Genomic DNA, 24,642 nt, shown 5'->3' on the forward strand with positions numbered 1-24,642 from the left:
TGCTTATTGAGGCTTGGTAGTGCTTGGGAAGCAAAATCCAAATAGGTTATGTTGGGGGAAAATTGTGATTGAGGTTAACTGACTTCAGTCCAAGCAGACAAACCCAAGGCTCCAAATATATTTCTCCTCATGATGTATTGTAGGTAAACACTTTGGCTCTGTGGTTGTTCCATTGGGAGGATAAAGTATAACTGGGCTTCCTACCAGTCTAGGATATACTGTTAGAATATGTTGTTTGAAACTGACTCTTTTAATGCTTTGTCCTTTGACCCAGGAAGAGGAAGAGCAGCCAATGTCTTCAGTCACTGCTTTGCCCACAGTAGGGGAGAAGAAAATACCCGACCCAGACAGTGATGAGGTCTCAGAGTTTTATGCTCGGGAAATTATCGAGTGAGTATTGTAGGCTTGTAAACGTTCCATTCTCAATGTTTCTGTAACCAGCAGATTAGCAGTCTTTTTATTTATAAATCCTAAATCCTTGGAAAAGGACTTTGTAATAAGGACGGGGATGCCTTGACTGCTAACCTCTGCTACAGAAGCGTTTTGTTTTGTTTTTTTTAAATTATTATTAGTCCAGCCTACAGCTAAAATTTATATGGGGACTTTTAATCAAATTTGATTATGAACACCTCTGATTCCCAGGCTGTCTGCTTCCTCTGATCTCTTTCAAACTTTTTTATGGTCAACTTTTCTTGCCTGCAGGTGTGCCAGACAGGACGTGGATGATGAATACAGTATATCACAGGCTGCAGAAAGAGGTCTTCAGTCATATTATGCTGTGGCACATGCCGTGAGTGAGAAAGTAGAGAAGCAGTCATCGCTGCTAGTGAATGGTTTCCTCAAGCAATACCAGGTGAGTTTCTCCACCTTGCTATTCTTTAATGTACATCTATTTGTATGGTGTGTGTGTGCATGCTGGAGTTAAAACCACTTTCTAAACTTTTAGCATACTGATGCGATCTGTTTCTGTGGTTAATTTATGCTTGTTTCTCTTCCACAGGTTAAAGGCCTCGAGTGGCTGGTTTCTTTATACAATAACAACCTGAACGGCATCCTCGCTGATGAAATGGGTCTGGGGAAAACTATCCAGACCATTGGTCTCATAACATACCTCATGGAACACAAGCGGATTAATGGCCCCTTCCTGATTATCGTGCCACTTTCGTGAGTTTCACCAGATTGGAACTGGCTAGAGCATTGTATTGGCCAATGTTTACCCCTGATACTTCTGTGGATTACTTTTCCCATGATCTTTAGCGGCAATGACTGGGTTAGCCATTATTGGCTTACAAGAGAATTTCTCTCTGAGGCTCTCAATATGATGCATAGTTGGAAATGTGGTATTAGTGACCAAGACTTTTAAACTTCATCTTGAACCTTTTTCACACAGTCACTAATGGGTTTTAATAGAGTTGAGCAGCTCTTCTGTGTTTCCATTAATCATTTAACCATCAAGCTATTGTAACTTGGCACCAACATCTATAGATTGTTTATCCAATCTTCAATCCTCACAAGCACACTAACAGGCATACAAGTCAGATTCACATCCTAAGTGAATTGTAATCTCAGAAACTGTGGGCTTGTGTGCAAGTGTACTTCGTGGATATCCCCTAATTCGATATGACTGTGTGAAATAGCTTTATGGCAATGTATATAGAAATGAAAAACCAGTTTAGTAGATATATTTCCAAAAAGGAGTATGTATGTATGCATGTTTCCTTTTGGTGGAATAGTGGCTTGCAATAGCTGCAGATCTAATATCTGACAATACTGAAAACACTTTCCTTCTTCTCCAGAACAGGTTTGGTCTGAGCCAGGCAATAACCAATCAAAGCCTTCATAGACATCACTTCTCAATGAGCAGTTTCAACCGGGCCAAACTGTGCCTCCCTGCTGCGTGACTGCCAGGGAGGTATTTTAGTATTCATTTATAAAAGTGACAATTTCTCTTAAAATCGGCACTTTTGTGAAATGAAACAGAGGACACACTCTACACACGAAAACCTTTTTTCTTTTAAATGTAGTTTTTTCTGCTCTGTAATTGGTGCTTAGGTGACTTTCCAGTCATGCTGCACAGGGTCAGGAAAGGTAGGCGTTTTTTAGTGTGATTTAATGGGACTAATATGATTTTTATCCTTTCTGTTGCAGAACACTTTCCAACTGGGTTTATGAATTTGATAAATGGGGGCCATCAGTGGTGAAAGTATCATACAAGGTAGGTTGGCATACATATAAAATGTTGTGTATAATCATAATATAATGCACACAGGGGCGCAGCTCCTACTGAAACTATAAAACAAAAGTTGTAATTCACGTTAATACAAAGATGTAAGACCTGCAATGGAATCACGCAGTTCTGTAATTGCCCAAGGTTCTTTGTCCATGAACACCCAGGCTTGTTAAAGGCCTTTATGATGTAGTCGTAGTGGAAAATCCACTTCATGTCAAAAACATGAACAACTTTGTTTAGTAGCAAAGCAATTTTAATAAAATGATGCCACTCTTTTTCAAATGTGTATTCTACGTCCATAAAATAAAATGGGCCATTTCGGATTATTGGACATTAATTTCCAGGTAAATTGGTTTTAAATGTCAGTTTGGGTGACCCAGGGAAAGAGTATTGTTTTTTTATGCCTCTTGCTGTCTGTTTTTACAGGGCTCACCTGCTGCTCGCCGCGCCTTCGTTCCCCAGCTCCGCAGTGGGAAGTTTAACGTCCTCCTCACTACGTATGAGTACATAATTAAGGACAAGCACATTCTGGCCAAGGTGTGTGTTGCTCTGTCACAAGGCCTGATAAGTAGTGGGCTTCTGGCAGTGTCTGCAAATATCACTTAAAGGCACATTTTCCTATATTTTATCTGTGGTGTCTCTTTACTGAATTGAACATTAAATCTGTTAAGGGTATCTCTTCTTTGATAGTGTCTGTCCTGGGGTATAAGATAAATGGATAAAGGGTTTTTGTTTGTATCCTAGGTTTTCCTTTCTTCTTTTGCCCCAACGTTCTGTTAGAACAAGGCTGATAACTCTTCCATCTCTGCTTACAGATCAGGTGGAAGTACATGATTGTGGATGAAGGCCATCGGATGAAGAACCATCACTGCAAGCTCACACAAGTGCTAAACACACATTACATTGCCCCCCGACGTCTCCTTCTGACAGGGACCCCACTGCAGAACAAGCTCCCAGAACTGTGGGCCCTGCTCAACTTCCTGCTTCCGACCATCTTCAAAAGCTGCAGCACTTTTGAGCAGTGGTTCAATGCCCCTTTTGCAATGACTGGGGAAAAGGTATGTGTCATCAATGCTATTCTAAATATTATTTATACGGAGTTTGGACTTCAAGGCTGCTTCTAGTCTCTGCTTATTTTAATTTATTTCTACACTTAAGGCATCGTTCAATCCACAAAGCCTGTCCTGAGTGAAAGTGATTTACGAGAGGTGCTGTGTTCAAACAACAGCAGCTCTGAACGCTTTCTACTGACCTGCCATTTAAATCTTTTGAAGTCTTGTACCATGTATTTTAGTGCTGTATAGCAGTTTTGTGAAATGTAACAATCCAGCAAAATAGATTCTCATAAGCGTATTAGAATAGTCTTATCTGTGCTCTGCAGGCTGAAAGATCATTGTTTTTTGTTTTTTTTTATTCTGATCTATTGATTGTAAAGTGCTTTGATGGCGTTGATTTCTCTCGTATGTTGAAAACTGATAATCTGCTTTCAATGTCTCCCATGGAAACACAAATGATTTCACACCCTTCCTTTGTCGGCACAGGTGGATCTAAATGAAGAGGAAACCATTCTAATTATCAGACGTCTTCATAAAGTCCTTCGTCCATTCTTGCTTCGAAGACTTAAAAAAGAAGTAGAAGCTCAGCTGCCAGAAAAGGTTTGTGTAGTTGGTTAATAATGCTTGGAGCATGCTTTCAAATTATATTTCTTTTATAAATCGATGCTGTCCCCACTATCTCATTGGGACCAATTTTCTCTACTTTGAAAGTAAAAAAAAAAAAAAAAATAACTCGCACTCTGGTAGATACTGGCGGAATCTTTTCCTGTGTGTTGATGAAATCTCCTCCTGCAAGTGTCTAATTTTTAGTCTGTAGCTACTAAAAGTTTGCATCTTGGCTTTTTTTCCCTCTCCATACACGTGGCATGTTGCCTTGGATTGGTTGGTGCACATGCGCCAAGCCTACCCTTAAGTGAAGCAGTTATCCTACGATTTCTAGCTTTCAGGTATACACAAGGAGTTGTGGGATAAAAGTTGTCACGGTGTTGATGTATGGTGTGTTTGGACCCCTCATAGGACTTTCTTTGCTGCTATGCATTTACTGGCACAATGTCTGCATGATGTTTGTGCCATATAAAGTAATTTCGAGTCATGTTGGGCATCTTGTTTTAGGAGACCTTCATTCAGACAGGAAATTGTGGTAACATGTAGTAGTCATTTAGTTTTCTGTTTTGGAAGCATTCACAGTAAAGCATTGTAATCAAATACTCTGGATAAATGGAAACATTCCATTCATGATCACAGAAATCTTAATTAACACCTTTTAGTTTATACTCCCACTAAATACAAAGGTATTATCTAAGTAGGTATGAAAGACCAGATATCATCCGATCATCTTTATTCTTTTAGGTTTAAACATACTAAATGTATAACCTGTGCAAAAAGATGACCCCTACACGTATTTAAATGAAAATACATTTTGTTGCCTGAAATTCGCTAGCTCGATCATCTCTTATTTGTGTTCCATTTGTAAATAAGTGTACAGGATTTACAGTGATCTCCCCTTCACTATCGGTTATTCTCAGGCCAATCTACCTCTGGGGACTCCTGAATAAACTAAATATATGAAATTTTCTTATTTTAAAGGTTGTCCTTTCACATTTTTATGGTTCAGAGTGTGCAAGATTATTATTATTTTTGTTTTGTCTTGTTTTTGTCTTGCTTTCCTGCAGCATTTTGTTATTTGCCTCTCTGGTGCTTAGGGTATGATGTCAGGGCTATGGACCAGATAATAATCCTCTGTCTTTTGAATAGGTTGAATATGTCATCAAGTGTGACATGTCTGCATTGCAGCGTGTCTTATACAGACACATGCAGGCCAAGGGAGTCCTTCTGACAGACGGTTCAGAAAAAGATAAAAAGGTCAGTTTATCTCCAATGTAAAACTAATATCTCAAAAATGTTCAGTGTTTGTGCATGAGCAGAACAGAATCCTTACACGAATTGATGCTTAGAAGCCAGTTTGCCAAACTTTTACTATGGATTTTTGGTTAAAGCACAAATACGTACTGTAACGACAATACTTGTGTTCACTTTACCTAAAAAGTCAAATTTACACAACCTTAAGCCTTCACGATAATCACCGCTGCAGTTGTCACTAGTTGTTTTTAGGTTGTGAACCCTCCTCCCCCATTTTTCCCCTATCCTAAAATGTTATTTAAAAAAACAAAACAAAAAAAAAAGCGCTTTCGTTCCCCGCCCCCCCCTACACTTTGCTCTTATATTTTTTTACTTTTAATTGGTGGGTCACACTAGTGATGATATACCATACAGGTTTGCTTTTCCGTTTTAGTTTATCAAGTGATCTGATGCTGAATATCCTATTTGGTTATATGTCTTTAATTAGATCCGTACTCAGATTGTGAATATGCTGTACACTTTGTTGTGAATGTGCTCTGTTCATTTTTATTGACCGTTCAATACAGGGTAAAGGAGGAACCAAGACTCTCATGAACACAATCATGCAACTGAGAAAGATCTGTAACCACCCCTACATGTTCCAGCACATAGAGGTAGGTGTCAGAGATCACCACTGTCTGTGCATGCAGTAAGATCTACACTGGTTCCTTATTGGTTAGAATTGTTTCCCTCTCCCCTCTCTCTATAATTAACAAAGTCCATTTTAGGATTTTTATAAACGTGGTTGCAATGCGTGTGGTGTTTGGAGCGTTATTGTTTCCCCCCCCCCCCCCAAGTTTTGTTTGTAACTAGTTACTTTGTGTTTCAGGAGTCCTTCTCAGAACACCTTGGATTCACTAATGGTATCGTGCAAGGGTACGTAACTGGCATGCCAAGAATTCAATGGACTAAATGACCTATTCAAAACCATTTTAACATTGTAAAAAATATTATTTATTATACATTTAGTTTGTTTCCTTCCATCTTATTTCAAGAGTTTGCAGTTATTCTTTTCTTTTCTTTTTCACAGTATAGAATATTTAGAAATGGTGAAGTTCTAATAAAGTGTTGCTGAAGTAATGCAGTTGGCAGAAAGTGACAGCATAGCTGACTAGTTAGATTTTCGGTTGATAGACATTGACAATTAAATACAAGAGTTAAAGTATTGTATGCTTGACGTCCATTCGTTATTGTGACAGGTCTTGTCCTTTCTCCACACAGGCAGGATCTATACCGTGCGTCTGGGAAGTTTGAGCTTCTAGATCGCATCCTCCCAAAGTTACGCAACACCAACCACAAGGTCCTTCTCTTCTGCCAGATGACCACTCTTATGACCATAATGGAAGATTATTTTGCTTATCGTGGATTTAAATACCTCAGGTTGGATGGTAAGTGGATCGATTGAACGTAATTTGCCATGCCTATGTGTTTTTGTTTTGTTCTGTTTTTTTGTTGTCTGCTTTTTCTTTTGTCATACATGTATCACTGCACTAGCCATGCGGTGGAGAGTATAAACTCATGATGGCTTTTTAAGCCGTAGAAAATGATGACCTGCTGAGCAGACTTCTAATAAAATGTCGAACCAATTTCCTGTTTCATTTAGTGCTCTTTCAGTCGTCTACCTTCATATCTCCAATTGAAGGCCATTCTTATCAGTTTTCCTATTAATCTCTTTTGTTCGTTTCACTTATACTAACAGCGATGCTTATGTTTACTTCTTTGGTAGGTTCCCTTCTTCTATAAACGCTTGTATTAAAGGAAGTGTCCGCATTGTACACTTGAGTCAATGACCCCATATTTTTCCTGAAGTCAGTGGCATTTAATCATAATGCTGAATTTCTAATTTCAAGCTGCATAGGGAAGATGTGATCTAGACCTGGTTTTACACCAGTGTTCTCATTCATTTTCACACAAATCTGATTATGAAGTGCCTCCTTAGGATATTACAAGTGGTGTTTTAGGTTGAGATCACTCCTGTGATGTCTCCTGATTTTGCCATTTTCCAAAGACTGCTTCTTTTTGTCCTTTTCTGCATTTTTTTTTTCTATTCCAAATTTACATTGTCTGGCATAGGTTTGTCAGCATTAAAGCTGTCTTAGTCTAGTTTCCACATTTGGTTTAAAAAAAACAATACAAATGTATACCATGTATTGGTTACAAAGCCCACAGAGTTCTAGATCTCCTACGTGTCCCTGTGTTCTAGTTGGTAAATTGAGCCTAAAGCCTCTTTAATCAGTTTCAGTAAAGATTGTTTTAAAAAAATCAAAACAAAAAAATCACAATGAATAGATAGTCTTGAGGTTTATAAAAGTTTTATATTCCATTTTGGTGCTTAAATGATTTCAGATGCATTTTATTTATTTTCTGAATTTATTTTTGTTTTTTCGCTACAGGGACCACAAAAGCAGAGGACCGTGGTATGCTGCTAAAGACATTCAATGAACCTGCATCTGAATACTTTATCTTCCTACTCAGCACCCGTGCTGGGGGTTTGGGCCTTAACTTGCAGTCTGCAGATACAGTCATTATATTTGATAGTGACTGGAACCCACATCAGGTACAAAGCAGTGCAAAGTTATTTATATACTGCTAACCGGTTTTGCAGGGTGCGAGACACAAGGTACAGAAATAGGCATGTAACAGGCTTGTACCACTGAATAACATGGAGATTACAAATCTTAATGAACAGGACTTTCCATACTGGCATATAATGTCTTTAGGGAGCAGATTCTGATGACTGCGAAGTGATACATGTGTCCTAAGGAAGCTGAATGCATTTCAGCCTAACCATTTTAAATGGCTCCTTTGTGCACAGTGCATGCTGCGGTATAAAGCACGGGTGGGCGTGAATTATTGTACATGCGCATCAATAAGGAATCCTTGTATGACTGAAAGTGATGCCCTGATTCTTTGTCTGATATGTAATAATAGATGATTGGCTCGAGAATAGGTGCCGAAGAAACCCATGTTGTAGTGTATGCGTGTTGCTGTGTACATGCAGGACTATTTATATATTTCTATTTGATGGGGGACACTCACTGAAACTGTATGTTGCGTTCATGCTGTGATATACAATTTGTTTCTTCTTGTTCAGGATCTCCAGGCTCAGGATCGCGCTCATCGCATTGGCCAGACGAATGAGGTCCGTGTGTTGCGTCTGTGCACGGTGAACAGCGTGGAGGAAAAGATCCTGGCTGCCGCCAAGTACAAACTGAATGTGGACCAGAAGGTTATTCAGGCAGGCATGTTTGACCAGAAGTCCTCCAGCCACGAGAGGAAAGCCTTCCTGCAAGCCATTCTAGAACATGAGGAGCAGGACGAGGTGAGTAGCTTGATTCACCTGGCATTTTTCTGATTTTAATCCTTCCCAGTGTGTGGAAATGAGGGATAATAGTAGTAAGACCTGCCCATAATATAGGTCTCCAAATGGTGAGAAAATCCGTGCTGGGTAACCATTGCTCGGGTAATTAGGCTGTCAGGTGGGTTGGAGCCATTGCAATTCCATTTTTGTCAAAGACCACAATCCAGTTTGTGAGCCCCAAACTGAAACAGACTAGGATGGGTGTTGATTGGTACCACGTTAGACCTGTGGACATTATTCCATACGGAAGGATGCTATGCCCTTCTTGTTATATTAAAAAAGGTTTAATGTGGTTTTCTTTCTTTCTTAAGGAGGAAGACGAGGTGCCAGATGATGAAACGGTGAATCAAATGATTGCCCGACATGAAGAGGAGTTTGAGCTATTTATGGTGAGTCTTGACCTCCAGTTATTCGTAAACAAATGTCATATTCAGTATTTATATGGATGAGTTTATTTCATAGCTTTGTAGCAATCATGGGATAAGTGAAGGTGTAACTCTGTTCTAGGCATCTTAACACGTTACTGCATTGAGCTGTAAAATCTTAATTCTGCACGGTCAAACATGGTCATTGACGGAGACAGACATGGCAGGATTGTAGGATTTATTGAAGAGTTCTTCCATAGGTCATAATAAAATTACATGGTGGAACTGAATAAGGAATAAAACTCTATACATTTTACATGTATCCCAACCACTCTTATGTTTTCTTGCAATTTGTCTAATTATAAAGAACCTAGAAAACTGAAGATTTGTGTGATTACGATGGCCATTTTCAATAAACCTACGTTTGGCATTATAATAGCAACGCCTGTTTTCACTCCTAAAACTGTCACTTTTGGTCAATGGATGCAAACAGAACAAAAATATGTAATTGTGAAATCTACAGGCAAAATTTGGAAAGAAACTTAAAAAAAAAAAAAAAATTTTTTTTTCGATTAATCACTTTTGATCAATCAACAAATTTGCATTACTTATGCCACCAGTATATTCTTTGGATGTTTGGAATTGGGGAAATCCTGCTCTGGTTTTCAACAAGATAAATGATTGTTTCTGGCAGGTTCTTCAAACATGGTCTCAGTGACATTATTTTTATTTATTTTTTTAATTCTTTATTTTTGTTGTGCAATGAAATAATGACAGACAAGCTCATGGTGCCCCAAGAGCAATCCTCGAGCGAATTTTCACGTGTAACAATAGGAGCATTGGGTTAAACGGCACAATTTTTATAATATAATAACTTTAGCATAACCATTATATTCAATAACACTACGCATTTGGTTTGGCTAATCTGTTAGTGGTTCTCGCTAACTTTGCGACAGATTATATCACAGTGGGGCATTAAGACTGATAGAGGTCACGTTGCTCTAAGCTGTACTTTACAGCCACTACGCTTGTTAAGACATTGCTAGGTTACGTACTGTATCATGCATAATTGTAAATAGTAGGCTACTAGCTTTGTTATTAAGTGACATCTAGAATTTAGTTCTAACAGGTGTGAACAGTAGGAGAAACAGGCTAAACTAGAACTGGTGAGGCAAACAGCTAGGAAATGCCACTGGGCAGTAGAAAATGTGCTTCAGCATACATTCCTTTAAAGTCCCATATGTGGTGCAGGCATGTTTTGTGGGTCCGTCAGCCTATGCCTTGTGTCAGGTAAGTCCCGTCTCCGCTATCTCCAGCCTCCTCGATGGGGTTCCTCTCGTGCAGTAAAGCAGGCGCTGCCACAATTGGGCAGGCTGTCCCTTGACAGTGTCTTGAATTTGCCCGCCGCAGGTCACGTACCTGCAACAGCATGGTCTATAGGCTTCTAGGGCAGATGAGCTGTGTTGGGATGCAACGTGTTCGGGTGTAGGTCTTCTACCTGAATTACGTCTCGGCTGGGTAGTGCCGCAGCGGTTCAGAGTCGGGAATCCTCTCCCGCCTCGGAGCTGTGCGAGAGCTGGTGCTAGTCGGTCGTGAGCCTGGGAGCCTTCGTGGCCCAGGTTCAACCCCTTTGGGGTGGTGCGGGGAGTCTTGCCAGGTCGCTTGGGTAGTCGCTTAGTTGTACTCCGCCAGTGTGGCCGGCACCTCTGGGGCGCGCCCCTTACTGCTCTCAGCCCGGGAGGGCCACGGGTGTGTGATTTGGTAGCGTGGGTCTTAGAGTAGCCCTGAGGAGGACCCCCCCTTCTTCTGCATACCTTTGACTCCAGCCCTCGTCGTATGTTGTCGGCAAGGCTTTTCAGGCTGTAAGCATGCCTGCAATTTGGCCCAGAAGCGTTTGAAAATTACAATAATGGGGTCTCTTGCTTGGTTCCCGGTGTCTGCCCCACCAGGGCGTTGTCGTTTGTTAGACACTATTGTGTCTGCTTGATCCGCCATCTTAGGTGCACCCGTCTCTCTCTCGCTTGTGTAGGTCTTTTTGCCTGTCGTTGGGTGCGGGGTGCGGGGCAGTCCACCTGGCGAGGACCGGGATATCCCCCACCGGTCCACAGGGGGGGGAGTGCGTGGTTTGCACTCGTGTATTGCGGGTGGCATCTGGCGGGAAGGCGGCAGTCCATCCCCCGTGCCTCCACTAGGCCTCAGTTTGCTGCCGCGTTTCCCGGTCGGGTCGGGCGTTATATGTGGTGTCGGCATGACCGTGGCTGCTTTCTCTTGCCCATGGGCTGGTGCTTGAGTGGATCGCAGCATTTGGTCTCGGGTTATCCGCTAAGTTTGGGCCTGCACCGCAGGAGCTCGTGTAGAGTGCGTCTAGTCAGTTACTCGGCTCGGCTCCGCCCCGACATTTGCTTTTTAGATCTACCAACACTTCTGCAACAATTATTAAAGGTATCCGATTGTGTTTTTTAACTCTGGATACTTATCATTTCTTTTCCTTACAGCGTATGGACTTAGACAGACGGAGAGAGGAAGCTCGGAATCCAAAGCGTAAACCTCGTCTAATGGAAGAGGATGAGTTGCCTTCCTGGATCATTAAAGATGATGCTGAAGTTGAGCGACTCACTTGTGAAGAGGAGGAAGAAAAAATGTTTGGCCGTGGCTCTCGAAGTCGCAAAGAAGTGGATTACAGTGACTCCCTCACGGAGAAACAGTGGCTGAAGGTAGGTTTGCAGTAAGCTCCTTACATAAAGGCATGATGAATGGTTAGGAGATGAGGCATAGAGTGTAGACAAGTGAAGGACTACTGTTTACTAGTTAGAAATCAAAGCATTCCATCCACAGGCAGCTAGTGGAAAACCATTCCGATAATATTCAGCAATTATCCCAGAGAAATACTGTCTGTAGCTGAATGACAATGAGCTGTAGCTAAACATGTTGCTTATCACTGATCTATAGAATGTTTAATTTAACCTTAACTTGAACTAGCGGGAAAGCACTTATACTCTAGTATCCAAGCTATTCAACTTTTTTTGTTTTGTTTTTGTTTGAGGGAATTTGTTTGTGTCAAAAAGCCACACAAAATATCTTGTGCCTTTCGGAGGATGGTTTGAGTCTTGCCCAAATTGATTTGCCAATATGTTTTAGTAAAGTAGAGTAGTATGTAACATTGCGACCAATATAATTTGTCATCAGGCTATAGAAGAAGGTACGTTAGAAGAAATTGAGGAGGAGGTGCGTCAGAAAAAGACCACTCGAAAAAGGAAACGAGATGTGGACCCAGGGCTGGGAACTCCAACTACGAGTACACGAAGCAGGGAACGGGATGACGATGGCAAGAAACAGAAGAAGAGGGGACGTCCTCCAGCTGAGAAGCTCTCCCCTAATCCTCCAAACCTAACCAAGAAGATGAAGAAGATTGTGGATGCGGTCATAAAATACAAAGACAAGTACGACTATTTTTTATTTTTTAAGAGATTTTCCTAAAAAACTTCTTTACAATTGTACCATGAATTTACTACAAGGTAAATTCAATTTCTTAAAAAAAATTTAATGATTGATTTATTCTGTTTTCCTCCCCTCCCCCCCAAAAGTGGTTCGGGCCGCCAGCTTAGTGAAGTTTTCATCCAGCTGCCATCTCGTAAGGAACTTCCAGAATACTATGAACTGATCCGAAAGCCAGTAGACTTCAGAAAAATAAAGGTGGGTAGAAAGACCACTCTCGTACATGAGCTCTACCTTCTAAACTGTTACATACAACTGATTTAAATCCTTCTGTCTCTGCAGGAGCGGATCAGAAATCACAAGTACCGCAGTCTGAATGACTTGGAAAAAGATGTTATGTTGCTGTGTCAGAACGCCCAGACCTTTAACCTTGAAGGTTCCCTAGTACGTACTATTGTGTCCTTCCATTACCACAGTTATAAATTACAGTTTGCTATTGAGAATGAATTGTGAAACTGTCTTATGCTGGTTCCCTTGGCTGGAATTACAATAATTTGTCAACTTTAAGTGTTTGTAAAATTAAAACCTATAAAGTGACGTGAACAGCAAAAAAGAAATGTACAGTTTATATTTCTGACTAGGTGTTTGAGGCAATTGATGTGTAAAAAAAACTTAATTTCCTCAATAACTGTAGAGTCATTGCATTATAGTAGTGATGCATTTCAAGAAGTGACCTCCACAATGGTAAAACTAGGTTTTTGGTGTTTTTAGGTGACCATACAGTCACTTAGTTTTAGTAAATTGAACCGGTGCTTGTATTAAAGGTGACAACTCGCTTAAAGCTATGAAATTGTATCTCCGTTACCATCACACCATTGTTGAGGATTGAATTAAATCCCCACAATAATACTCTATAGAGACCTGTGCTGATGTAGGCACATGTCCGTTGGGATCTGTTATTAGTGATATAACTGAATAATACTCCGTAGTTAAGCACTTACTGCAGTGACCTGGGGTTTAAAGGATTATTGCAAGAACCATAACCACTTCACTGCTTTGGAGTCTATGTGCAGCATTTCCGTAAGAACGCTGCATATGCCAATGGTAACTGCGCTTATAGGTGTAAGTCCACCTCCGGCAGCAATACTCTAATTCCAGGCTACTAATGTCAGTTTGGTGTATAAAAAGCATCCGGTGTCAGCATGCACAGAGTGATGGACGACCATTGTGGGATGTTTTCCCTTCTATTGCAGTTCAAGGCAGTGATATTGAGGACGAAAGAACGTGTCCTCCGTGTGGGATCGCAGGCAAGTTTTGATTATTTAAGAGTGGGCAGGAACTGTGTTTTGTTTTTAAACCACTATTATTCATTTGAGTACCCCTTTAATAACCATTGTTTTAGATGGTCCAGAATGTAAGAAAGTTGTCCACCTATTGATTTTTTTTTTTACATCACATGTAGACTTATTCTTTCACTCCTTTCAGATTTACGAAGATTCCATCGTATTACAGTCAGTCTTCACCAGTGTACGGCAGAAGATTGAGAAGGAGGAGGAAAGTGAAGGAGAGGAGAGTGAAGAAGAGGAAGAAGTGGAGGAGGAAGGCTCAGAGTCTGAGTGTGAGTCGAGCTAGAATATGGTTTATTCCCAGGGAATCTGTTCATAAATTGGTCATGTCTTCCAGATGTATATGGTAAATGGTAATAGGATCAGCGCTAAGTAACCAATACACAGCTAAAATAAATGAAAAAATAGGCCGCAACCTAAAGGCGTGATGTTCCCTCAAAGCATCAACAAAAAGTACAAATGGAAAAACAGAATATAGGTCGCTACCTATATTCAGTTTTTACTTCCAGGTGTGTAGCTTACACCTTATTGAAATGAATTAAATGCCATGCTCTTATGGCAGTGCTGCGGTCAGAGGTAGAGATGACCAATTAGGCTGATGACGATTATGCACGTATCCTTAAGGTTTTCAAAAGTCCCACAATCCTTTGAGTGCCTTCATAAGATAGGTACCATATGGTGGTTTGAGAATACACAATCCCCTCTGTTTGCTGCGGCCACCCAAAGGAGGCAGAATCCGCCTTCACCTAAACTTCAATAGATTTTTTTATTTTTTTTATTTTGGCAATGCTTTCTTTAGGTGTTATCAGGATAGATTATTATTATTATTATTATTATTATTATTATTATTGCCATTTATATAGCGCCAACAGATTCCGTAGCGCTTTACAATATTATGAGAGGGGGGATGTAACTATAAATAGGACAATTTACAAGAAAGACTTTTAAAGGAACAATAGGTTGAAGAGGACCCTGCTCAAACGAGCTTACAGACTATAGGAGGTGGGGTATTAGAAACATTAGGACAGGAAATATCAAGTAGGAGTGAAGCCGAGCTGGAGGAGAGAGTAAAGCACTGTCCTATAGGAGAAAGCAAGAGACAGGTATGTAAGGTAGAGATTACTCTGGGAGGCCATAAGCTTTCCTGAAGAGATGGGTTTTAAGGCCCTTCTTAAATGATTGAAGACTAGGGGAGAGTCTGATGGCAGTAGGCAGGCTATTCATAGGAAAGAAGGCGCCCGCGAGAGGTCCTGCAAGCGCGAGGTGGCCGTACGGGTGTGAGCAGCGGTCAGGAGGTGGTCACGGGCAGAGCGGAGGGAACGAGGAGGGGCATACCTATGGATCAGTGAAGTGATATAAGAGGGGCTAGAATTGTTCAGTGCTTTAAATGTATGGGTTAGCACTTTGAATTGACTCCTATAGGATACAGGGAGCCAATGTAAGGACTGGCAGAGGGGTGAGGTGTGAGAGGACCGACTAGAGAGGAAAATCAGTCTAGCTGCAGCATTCATTACAGACTGTAGCGGGGCAATACGGCTTTTGGGGAGACCAATCAGGAGAGGGTTACAGTAATCCATGCGGCAAATTACTAGAGCATGGACAAGCTCCTTGGTAGCATCTTGCGTAAGAAAGGGGTGGATGCAGGCTATGTTTTTGAGTTGGAACCTACAGGACTTGGCAACAAACTGGATGTGAGACTCAAAGGTGAGGCCAGAGTCAAGTATGACGCCAAGACAGCGCGCTTGCAGGGATGGACTTATGTGGATATCACTGACTTGAAGGGAGAGTGAGAGAGGAGGAAAGACAAGGAGCTCGGTTTTAGAGAGATTGAGTTTCAGAAAGTGTGAGGACATCCAGTCAGAGATGAAAGAAAGGCAAGCAGTGACACGTTGCAGGACGGCAGGGGAGAGGTCTGGGGAGGAGAGGTATATCGGAGTGTCATCAGCGTACAGGTGGTAGTGGAAATCAAAAGAGGCCAGAAGTTTGCCAAGAGAGGCAGTATAAAGAGAAAATAGAAGGGGACCAAGGACAAAGCCTTGGGGGACTCCAACAGAGACAGGACGAGGGGAGGAGGTATCCTTGGAAAAGGAGACACTGAATGAGCGTTGGGAGAGATAGGAGGAAAACCAAGAGAGGACAGGGTCACAGAGACCGAGCAATTGAAGAGTTTGAAGGAGGGAGGAGAGCATGATCAACGGTGTCAAAGGCAGCAGAGCGGTCAAGGAGAATTAATATGGAGTAGTGACCTTTTGGATTTAGCGGAGATTAGGTCATTAGATAAAAGAATATTGGCAATGACAGCAGATTACAGCAAAACACATTACAAATGTATATGCAAGAGTAAGGCACATTCTTTTTTTGTTTGATTATAGAAGTGTTTAGGAAGTAATAGAGATAATGTGAACATGGATATTCTCACTAGCAAAAAATAAGCACAAAAAATATACTTAACGGATTGCTCAGTTAGGACTTTCTAGAGTTTCACTAAATACAGTATTACTCTGGTATAGATATTGTGAGGATAATCCATTAACCAGTAACAGGGCTACACTAGCAGATTACTGGGGCATAGAATTGTGCTTTTTGAAAAAAGCCATGTTGCATAGTAATAGTCACCAGAAAGGCATGTGAGTTATACGGGCAAGATACCCACTATTGGAACAAAAAGATAAAACCTCCATAAAATCATCCATATAATGCCAATAGACGGAGTCTCCCACATTTGGAGAATCTTGAGCCCCCAAATAATGAAATTCTGTTTAGCCTATTCACGATCTTGGAGAGAGCCTTCTATAGTGGTTCCTCAGCTTTAAACACTGGTGGGGATTCATCCCGAGAGTACCAGTGCATCCCCCAAGCTGATTATAAACCCATTGTCCGCGGACTCTGCCCTCTCTCCGTCGTCTGTTGATGTCCCCAGGCAGATTCGTCCTGCTCCCCTCCATCCTGTGAATCAAGCGTCTCCTGCGATTTGTGGGCAGAGTCCAGAGTGAGTACCTGTCGTGGCTTTAGGCCCGGGTAGGACACTATACACAGTTATTCCCCATGAGTTATCCCCTTCTGCTGTATTTTAATTAAGGACACGTTGAGATGTTGACAACATTTCAGGCACAGTGTATCAAATGCCTCAATGATGGCCACTCTCCTGACCCTGCAACTGCTTTACTACTAAGGGTTTTGAGGACTCCAAGAAAAAAGTCCTCTTAGGTGATGAGCGCTGATGCCAACTGGTAGGGGATCAGATTTACAATGACTCCTACTAAGGGGATCATCCCTGGTGAGGATCGGGAGAACATCCGCCCATCCAAACAAATGGTGGTACAGAGCATCCGCCATTGATTAACATGCTACTTCAGGCCGGGAGGTCGGCCGTCTGTCCTATACTCGGGGTCTGCAAGGCCTCACAGGCCAAATTCTAGTGTTCTGTGTAGAAGACGCACGCTTTCCACAAAAATGCAGGAAGAGCACCTGGGAATGCAGAAACAGGTAAGTATGCAATGAGACTGCAGGCTAGCATAAATATGTTGTAGCCTCTGAAAGTAGAAAGTTTACGCAGAGCTTTCACAGAGCACGTCTGGTCAGCATGGCAGCCAAGTCTTGCCCACCTAAACGTTCTTTTTATTCTTTACATTTGTTGGTGATTTTTACCAGTACAGCCTAGTGATTAGACACCTAACCAAAGATGACCATGTCCTACAGATTAACATATATGTACTCTTTGAAGCAATGTAAAACCTAAAAAAAAGTTTCTCTTTAATTTATATACAATTCTCCTCTGTTAACAGCTCGCTCGGTGAAGGTGAAGATAAAACTTGGAAGAAAAGAAAAAATACAGGAACGCATGAAGGGCCGCAGAAGGACCAGCCGCGGGTGCCGAGCCAAACCTGTGATTAGTGATGATGACAGTGAAGAGGACCAGGAGGAGGTGAGTGCATGCTGCCTTCTGTCTGCCCCTTCAGACCCTCTATGATCACGCTGCCAGATTATTATTCTGATTGCTAAACGAAGATGTAGAGGTGTACATCCGTTTACGATTGCCCCACATTGTTAGGTTATCAATTTGTAGCAAAGTCCCCAATCCTCTGTCTGCTCTAATAAACATGTGTGGACCAATGTCTGTGGTTGGAGATTTCCACCCATCAATATTCAGACTGCCTAGAATGTGTGATTACTCTGGTTTAATTCCAATAGTTTTTTTCACAAAGTGCTTGCAATAGCAGCTCTTTGCCAATGGCACTTAAGTAGGTTACATTTCTCACTTTCACCTGGAAATCTGTAGTGGCTTCATTTGTCAGGTAACTCTTTTAAGTCTCCTTTTGCTTTCAGTATTGACCCATTAGCCATCTTATTAGTAGCCACAAGGTGAATTCCTAAAGAAGTGAATTGCCATGTCAAAGACTGGTAAACTAAAATACCTTTCTCATATGGTTTCCTCTTCTCTTCCGCTCTCCGAATCGGTTCTTAATTTACGATCTGTTTCTCTATAAAACCGAATACAAAGTAGGGACTACTTTGTCTTATGTATTTTTCTTTCGCTTGACAAATGTGACAAAAAGGTGGAGCTTAACCAAGCTCCACTTCCTTTGTCACAGAAAATTCTCCCACCATGCTCACCTCCCCCCTGCCTGTCCTTCCTCCGATGCCACACGAGTTTTTCGTGTCATTTCTACTGATAGACTTGTGCTATTAGTCCATTTGTTTGAAAGATGAATGAATAGAAATTACAGCAAATGAAAGGAAAAGTGAATCACTGGTTGGACTAAATTTTGTCCGTGCTGTTCGTTAATTTGTTTTAGTTACAAGGAGGGAGTTACCGGCTTGCAACTCCCTCCGTGTAATATTTCAAAACACCATGCAATATGAGTCAGAGCATTCTGGATCTTCTATTCTGTAAAATATCAGAACTGTGACATCTGATCTTTAACCCCTTAAGGACACATGACATGTGTGACATGTCATGATTCCCTTTTATTCCAGAAGTTTGGTCCTTAAGGGGTTAAACATGTCTGAATTATTACACACACCATTCATTGCTTCAGCTTGTAACGTTGTGCTTCATTGTGCTTTTTAAAATTTTAATTATTTTTTTTTCTTCCCCTTTTTCCCCAGGATCGTTCGGCAACTGGAAGCGAAGAAGACTAAATCCCTCAAACCATTCCTTTTAAAGCCCACCCCCTCTTCCACCACTAGGTCTCATTCCATGGCCTACCACGAAAAGGCCTATTCCATCCCCCAAACCACGTGCCCTCTTATTCCCTAATTCCGTAGGTCGCTAACGGGTAGCCAGAAATGTAGTGAACTGTAAAAAATAAATTTCTTCCATATTTATATAAATGAGGAGTTCTAGGGAAGTTCTGCTTGTAGCATCTTCTAAGAGCATTAACTATCTGGCCAAGCCACAAGGCCTCTCAGGATAGGTTAAAAGGAGAATGAATTTTGATTATATATTTCTTTCTTTTTTTTTTTTTTTTTTAATGGCAGTACTGTTTGAGTTACAGTATGGAATCACTGTAGTATCGGCCGTGGATGCATGCAATTAGCAGTCCACTCATTAGTACTGTATTTTACAAAAACAGGTCAAAACAAAGTCCAGGGTCCCCTCTCTCACGCTGCACAGGGAGGGGGGCTGGCAGTGGTAGCTGTATGTATGTGTGTCAGTGTCACTGGATTTCAAACAGTTATAAATTAAAACAAGATGGGATACCTCGCCTGCTCTGACTTGTATCTTTTTATATGCATTTAATTTTTTATGTTTTTGGGAGATAAAAAAAAAAAAAATCAATAAAATTTTAAGATGTCCTTTTTTAGTAAAGAGAGGAGAGAAATGGGTCTGTCTTGATTCGGGCATTGCCTGGTTATAGAAATGTTGTGTGTTTTAAAAAGCACCAGTTTTTGGGGGGGAGGGGTTGTATTTATTTATTTTTATTTATTTTTTACATGAGTGAAATAAACCTATTTGGTAATTTGGGTGCTTTACTGATCCTGCTGGTAGGCCCAGCCATACGACTGACAACTGTAAATGACTAAGTAACATGGCTCTCCAAACTCTGTTCCACCAGATGTTACAACTCCCATAATTCTCTGCATATCCATTTTATTCAAATAATCATGGGGGTTGGAGAAGCCTGACTTAAAACAAAGAGAATCACCTGGCTTCACAAGGATCATCTGGGCAAAATCTGGCCAATACCGTGGAATTTGGGATGGGGTGGCATGTAGGTTTATTGGGTATTCATAGTGACCGCCCTTAGTAAAGAATTTTACATGCCACCCCTCCATACACACAAAGCTTTATGATTAACTACACATACAAACCTTATGTGTAGCTAGTCACAGGCACCAGCCTAATGCACACAACAGCACATCTGCATTCTCTCACGCACGCCAGTATACAATATACAGGTGTGTACACACAATTTTATCTGTCCCTCATCCTGCTTCTGCTGAACATGTGTATTAGGATTTAAAATTGGTTCTCTTAAGAATGACAAAGGTTAGAAGTATCTAGAATGGGTTTGTCACGTTTAGTTCGACAGAGAAAGATGTATGTACACTTAACAAGTCACACACAATTTATAATGTGAAACCAAAAGCCTTTAATTGTTAGTGTTTCCTTTACGCAATTGCTTTTTTTTACCACCCTGAATGATCATCAAATATTTATAGCTGGAACTTGGCGATCTTGCTTCCAGGAGGCAGAAATGCATCGATAATTTTTTTTACATTTTGTTTTCTCCTTCCAAACCACTAAGGGGGAAGATGAGTTTTTTTTTTTTTTTGTTTTGTGGTTTTTTTTTTTCCCACTCCAAATATTATATATAAATGTTTTTCCTCCATTCAACTTATACTAGTAGCCTGCAGTGAAAACTTTTTTGGGGGAAATTCTTTATTTCTTTTTTTAATAAAAGAAAAAGTACATATATGCATAATGAACATGAAATATGTAGTGCCAAAAATACAAATTATAATAATAATGTACTCCCAACAACAATAAAGTTGTAGTTTAAGACCGTATCCAATAATACAATTGTATTTCTGAATGGCCTATAATAACCTTCATTGTGGGACTATAAGGATGGGGTCCCAGGGAGATCTTATCATTCTGTTATATATAATAATAATAATAATGGCTGAATGGAGAGGTGGAAGCAGTGGCATTAGACACCTCAGCCCAATATAGAATTTGCTTCTATACCCAAGCAAAAAACAATACCAACCTATAGTGACTTCACTGTGTGGGGTATACATTAAGCTATAGTGGTTGTGGTGCTTGTGTGTTTTGTGTTGTGAATTTACTATTTGGGGCTCAAACCCAGGTGTACTCAGGTTTGCAGCTGCACCACAGGACCCTTTCAATACCAGAATAGTTTAGTATATTTTTTTTGGTAGCATAAAATCTTGTTCATAAAGCCTCATTCATACTCTGTTTTCTACAGGCTGGTAATCATAACAAATTTCTCAGCCAGAAGACACTAGTTTCTGATTTATAATGAATGTAGCTAAAAATGTCAGCGCACCCCCCTGCTTTCAAACTGTACAGTGCCGGATTCCCAATTATGCAGAGTTGGCGTCTGACCATTAGGGGGCGTCTGTTTTCAGCACGTTTAATGTGCCCTTTTGAGCTTAAATAGGATGGTGGAGATAGAAGTACCAGGAGCACTGGCCACTCTCCTCTCTCTACGCCAGTCAGCCTTAACAGCAGTGCTAGAATCCAATTTTTCACGTGGTAAATACATTGCATGGGGAGCAGGTGATGTAACCACTCCTGCAGCACTAAATCTGGCATGGATTTACATCAAGAGCACTTTACGACAACTAGTTAAAAAGAAAAAAGAGCTTGGACTTTTAAATATAATACATTTGTATATACACACATAGTGTTACTTTATTTTTGTGTATAATGTGTGTGTAGAAGTATGAGTTTGTGGCTAATACTGTTTGTTTTTTTTTATTAGTGTTAAGGAGTAGTAGTATCCGTATCGTCGTCATCATCTCACCAGTGCTCAACATAACTCACAAGCACAATAAAGGGACATTATAGTCCCCAAAACAACTTTAGCATAATGCGGGTTTGGTGTATAGATAATGCCCCTGCAGTCTCAATGTTCATTGCCTATACCAGGGAAACCTTCGGCACTAGGTTGCCTACCCCTGGCCTATACTATCCTTTTAATAATCAAAATTAAACAAAGGGTATGGGATTACCACTAGACAATATACCCCTATTCATATTGATTGTGTAGTCTATTTATTATGACAAATCTTTGAATTTACTGACATAGATTGACTGCCCTAGGGAACAATCCCACTAAAGGTTGAGTTTTTTTTGTTTTGTTTTTTACAAAAAGCTTCAGAAGCTTTTTCTTATTCTACACTGTTTTAACTATATCAGTACAAGACCAAGTCAACCTATAAGTAATAACCGTTTATTATCACAGATAACTAACTGTTCATTCTGAGGGGTGGGGCTATGCACCGATAACAGTGTTTATTCTGAATGAGTGGGGCCATGCACAGGTAGCTGGCCATTCTGAGTGCACAGAGCCATGCACAGTTAGCTGTGTCCATTCTGAGTGCACGGAGCCATGCACAGGTAGCCAGCCTTTCTGAGTGCACGGAGCCATGCACAGGTAGCCGGCCTTTCTGAGTGCACGGAGCCATGCACAGGTAGCTGGCCATTCTGAGTGCACAGAGCCATGCACAGATAGCCGGCCTTTCTGAGTGCACGGAGCCATGCACAGATAGCCGGCCTTTCTGAGTGAACGGAGCCATGCACAGGTAGCTGGCCATTCTGAGTGCACAGAGCCATGCACAGATAGCCGGCCTTTCTGAGTGCACGGAGCCATGCACAGATAGCCGGCCTTTCTGAGTGCACGGAGCCATGCACAGGTAGCTGTGTCCATTCTGAGTGCATGGAGCCATGCACAGGTAGCTGTGTCCATTCTGAGTGCACAGAGCCATGCACAGATAGTCGGCCATTCTGAGTGCACAGAGCCATGCACAGATAGTCGGCCATTCTGAGTGCACACAGCCATGCACAGGTAGCTGTGTCCATTCTGAGTACACGGAGCCATGCATAGGTAGCTGGCCATTCTGAGTGCACGGAGCCATGCACAGGTAGCTGTGTCCATTCTGAGTGCACGGAGCCATGCACAGGTAGCTGTGTCCATTCTGAGTGCACGGAGCCATGCACAGGTAGCTGTGTCCATTCTGAGTGCACGGAGCCATGCACAGGTAGCTGTGTCCATTCTGAGTGCACAGAGCCATGCACAGGTAGCTGGCCATTCTGAGTGCACGGAGCCATGCACAGGTAGCTGTGTCCATTCTGAGTACACGGAGCCATGCACAGGTAGCTGTGTCCATTCTGAGTACACGGAGCCATGCACAGGTAGCTGTGTCCATTCTGAGTGCACGGAGCCATGCACAGGTAGCTGTGTCCATTCTGAGTGCACGGAGCCATGCACAGGTAGCTGTGTCCATTCTGAGTGCACGGAGCCATGCACAGGTAGCTGTGTCCATTCTGAGTGCACAGATAGTCGGCCATTCTGAGTGCACACAGCCATGCACAGGTAGCTGTGTCCATTCTGAGTACACGGAGCCATGCACAGGTAGCTGTGTCCATTCTGAGTGCACGGAGCCATGCACAGGTAGCTGGCCATTCTGAGTGCACGGAGCCATGCACAGGTAGCTGTGTCCATTCTGAGTGCACGGAGCCATGCACAGGTAGCTGTGTCCATTCTGAGTGCACGGAGCCATGCACAGGTAGCTGTGTCCATTCTGAGTGCACGGAGCCATGCACAGGTAGCTGTGTCCATTCTGAGTGCACGGAGCCATGCACAGGTAGCTGTGTCCATTCTGAGTGCACGGAGCCATGCACAGGTAGCTGTGTCCATTCTGAGTGCACGGAGCCATGCACAGGTAGCTGTCTCCATTCTGAGTGCGCGGAACCATGCACAGGTAGCTGTCTCCATTCTGAGTGCGCGGAGCCATGCGCAAATAGCAGTGTTCATTCTGAAGGGGAAGAACCATTCACAGGTAGCTGTGTCCATTCTGAAGGGGCTATTCGGACCGAATACAGGGATCCCAGAGTCCTGCATCTAGCAGAGAAAAGGCAGTGTTTACATTGCCCCTAGGGACACCTCCAAGTGGCCTCTCCTCTGATGGCCACTGGAGGTACTTCCTGGAATTGGCTAAAAATCGGCAATTTTGATTGTCACTGAGGGGGCGGGGCCAGCGCCAGCAGACCTGTGGAGAGCTGAAAATATGGGAGTTTTTAACCGATTCTGAGGGGCTAAGGGGGGGGGGGCAAGCCACCTACATGGTGGGTTTTCATTATAGGGTCAGGAATACATGTTTTATGTTCCTGACCCTATAGTGATCCTTTAAACTCCAGCATTCAAAGCCTAAGCCTGATAAGAAACCATTTACCAAGTTCTGACCAAAACAAAACCTGGAATTTGCGCTATATGTTCAACCATAATTTACCTCTTTTTATATTAAGTGTTACCGTGTGTGGGAGGGGGGGTGACAATGTGCAGGGGGTGAAGGTTTTTGACTCTTTATTTCGCTATTTTGTCACACCTACTGAATTTCAGAAACATTGCATTTTTGCTTTTATGCTGCCATCTCAGACCCAGTGTGAAATATTGCAAGATAAATGACACTGTATGCTGTCTAAAGTTTTTAATTTCCTAAATATTTTTATGAAGGATGAACGAATAAGTGAAAATAGTAGAAGTATAGATCAGGGTGTTGCAGTGGATGTGATCTATTTGGATTTTGCCAAGGCATTTGATAAGGTTCCTCGCAATAGATTAGTGTTCAAACTCAAGGAAATTGGTCTAGAAGATGAATATTCTTGTTCTTGGGTAGAACATTGGCTTAAATATTGAGTACAAAGTGTTGTTGTTAACCCCTTAAGGACACAGCTTCAGAAGCTTGTCTTACGCTT

At 41.8% G+C, this 24,642-nt stretch overlaps 1 protein-coding gene across 3 annotated transcripts in view; it reads left to right on the plus strand.

Annotated features, from left to right (window-relative positions):
* The window catches only part of SMARCA4 (SWI/SNF related, matrix associated, actin dependent regulator of chromatin, subfamily a, member 4), a 43,524-nt gene extending 24,120 nt beyond the window's left edge, over positions 1-19,404 (plus strand). For all 3 annotated transcript variants that reach the window (XM_063449510.1, XM_063449511.1, XM_063449512.1), the window contains exons 14-34: positions 275-390; positions 703-853; positions 1,001-1,164; positions 2,149-2,215; positions 2,657-2,767; positions 3,046-3,288; positions 3,772-3,885; positions 5,041-5,148; positions 5,712-5,798; positions 6,014-6,060; positions 6,406-6,572; positions 7,578-7,741; positions 8,279-8,506; positions 8,857-8,934; positions 11,406-11,624; positions 12,097-12,350; positions 12,495-12,603; positions 12,688-12,789; positions 13,831-13,963; positions 17,477-17,616; positions 18,801-19,404. In XM_063449510.1, the coding sequence (XP_063305580.1) occupies positions 275-390; positions 703-853; positions 1,001-1,164; positions 2,149-2,215; positions 2,657-2,767; positions 3,046-3,288; positions 3,772-3,885; positions 5,041-5,148; positions 5,712-5,798; positions 6,014-6,060; positions 6,406-6,572; positions 7,578-7,741; positions 8,279-8,506; positions 8,857-8,934; positions 11,406-11,624; positions 12,097-12,350; positions 12,495-12,603; positions 12,688-12,789; positions 13,831-13,963; positions 17,477-17,616; positions 18,801-18,833 (2,835 nt within the window). In that variant the 3' untranslated portion in view covers positions 18,834-19,404. The remainder of the gene's footprint in view (positions 1-274; positions 391-702; positions 854-1,000; positions 1,165-2,148; positions 2,216-2,656; positions 2,768-3,045; positions 3,289-3,771; positions 3,886-5,040; positions 5,149-5,711; positions 5,799-6,013; positions 6,061-6,405; positions 6,573-7,577; positions 7,742-8,278; positions 8,507-8,856; positions 8,935-11,405; positions 11,625-12,096; positions 12,351-12,494; positions 12,604-12,687; positions 12,790-13,830; positions 13,964-17,476; positions 17,617-18,800) is intronic.
* The last annotated feature ends 5,238 nt before the right edge of the window (positions 19,405-24,642 follow it).

Source organism: Pelobates fuscus, chromosome 3 (assembly GCF_036172605.1).
Source record: "Pelobates fuscus isolate aPelFus1 chromosome 3, aPelFus1.pri, whole genome shotgun sequence".
NCBI lineage: Eukaryota > Metazoa > Chordata > Amphibia > Anura > Pelobatidae > Pelobates > Pelobates fuscus.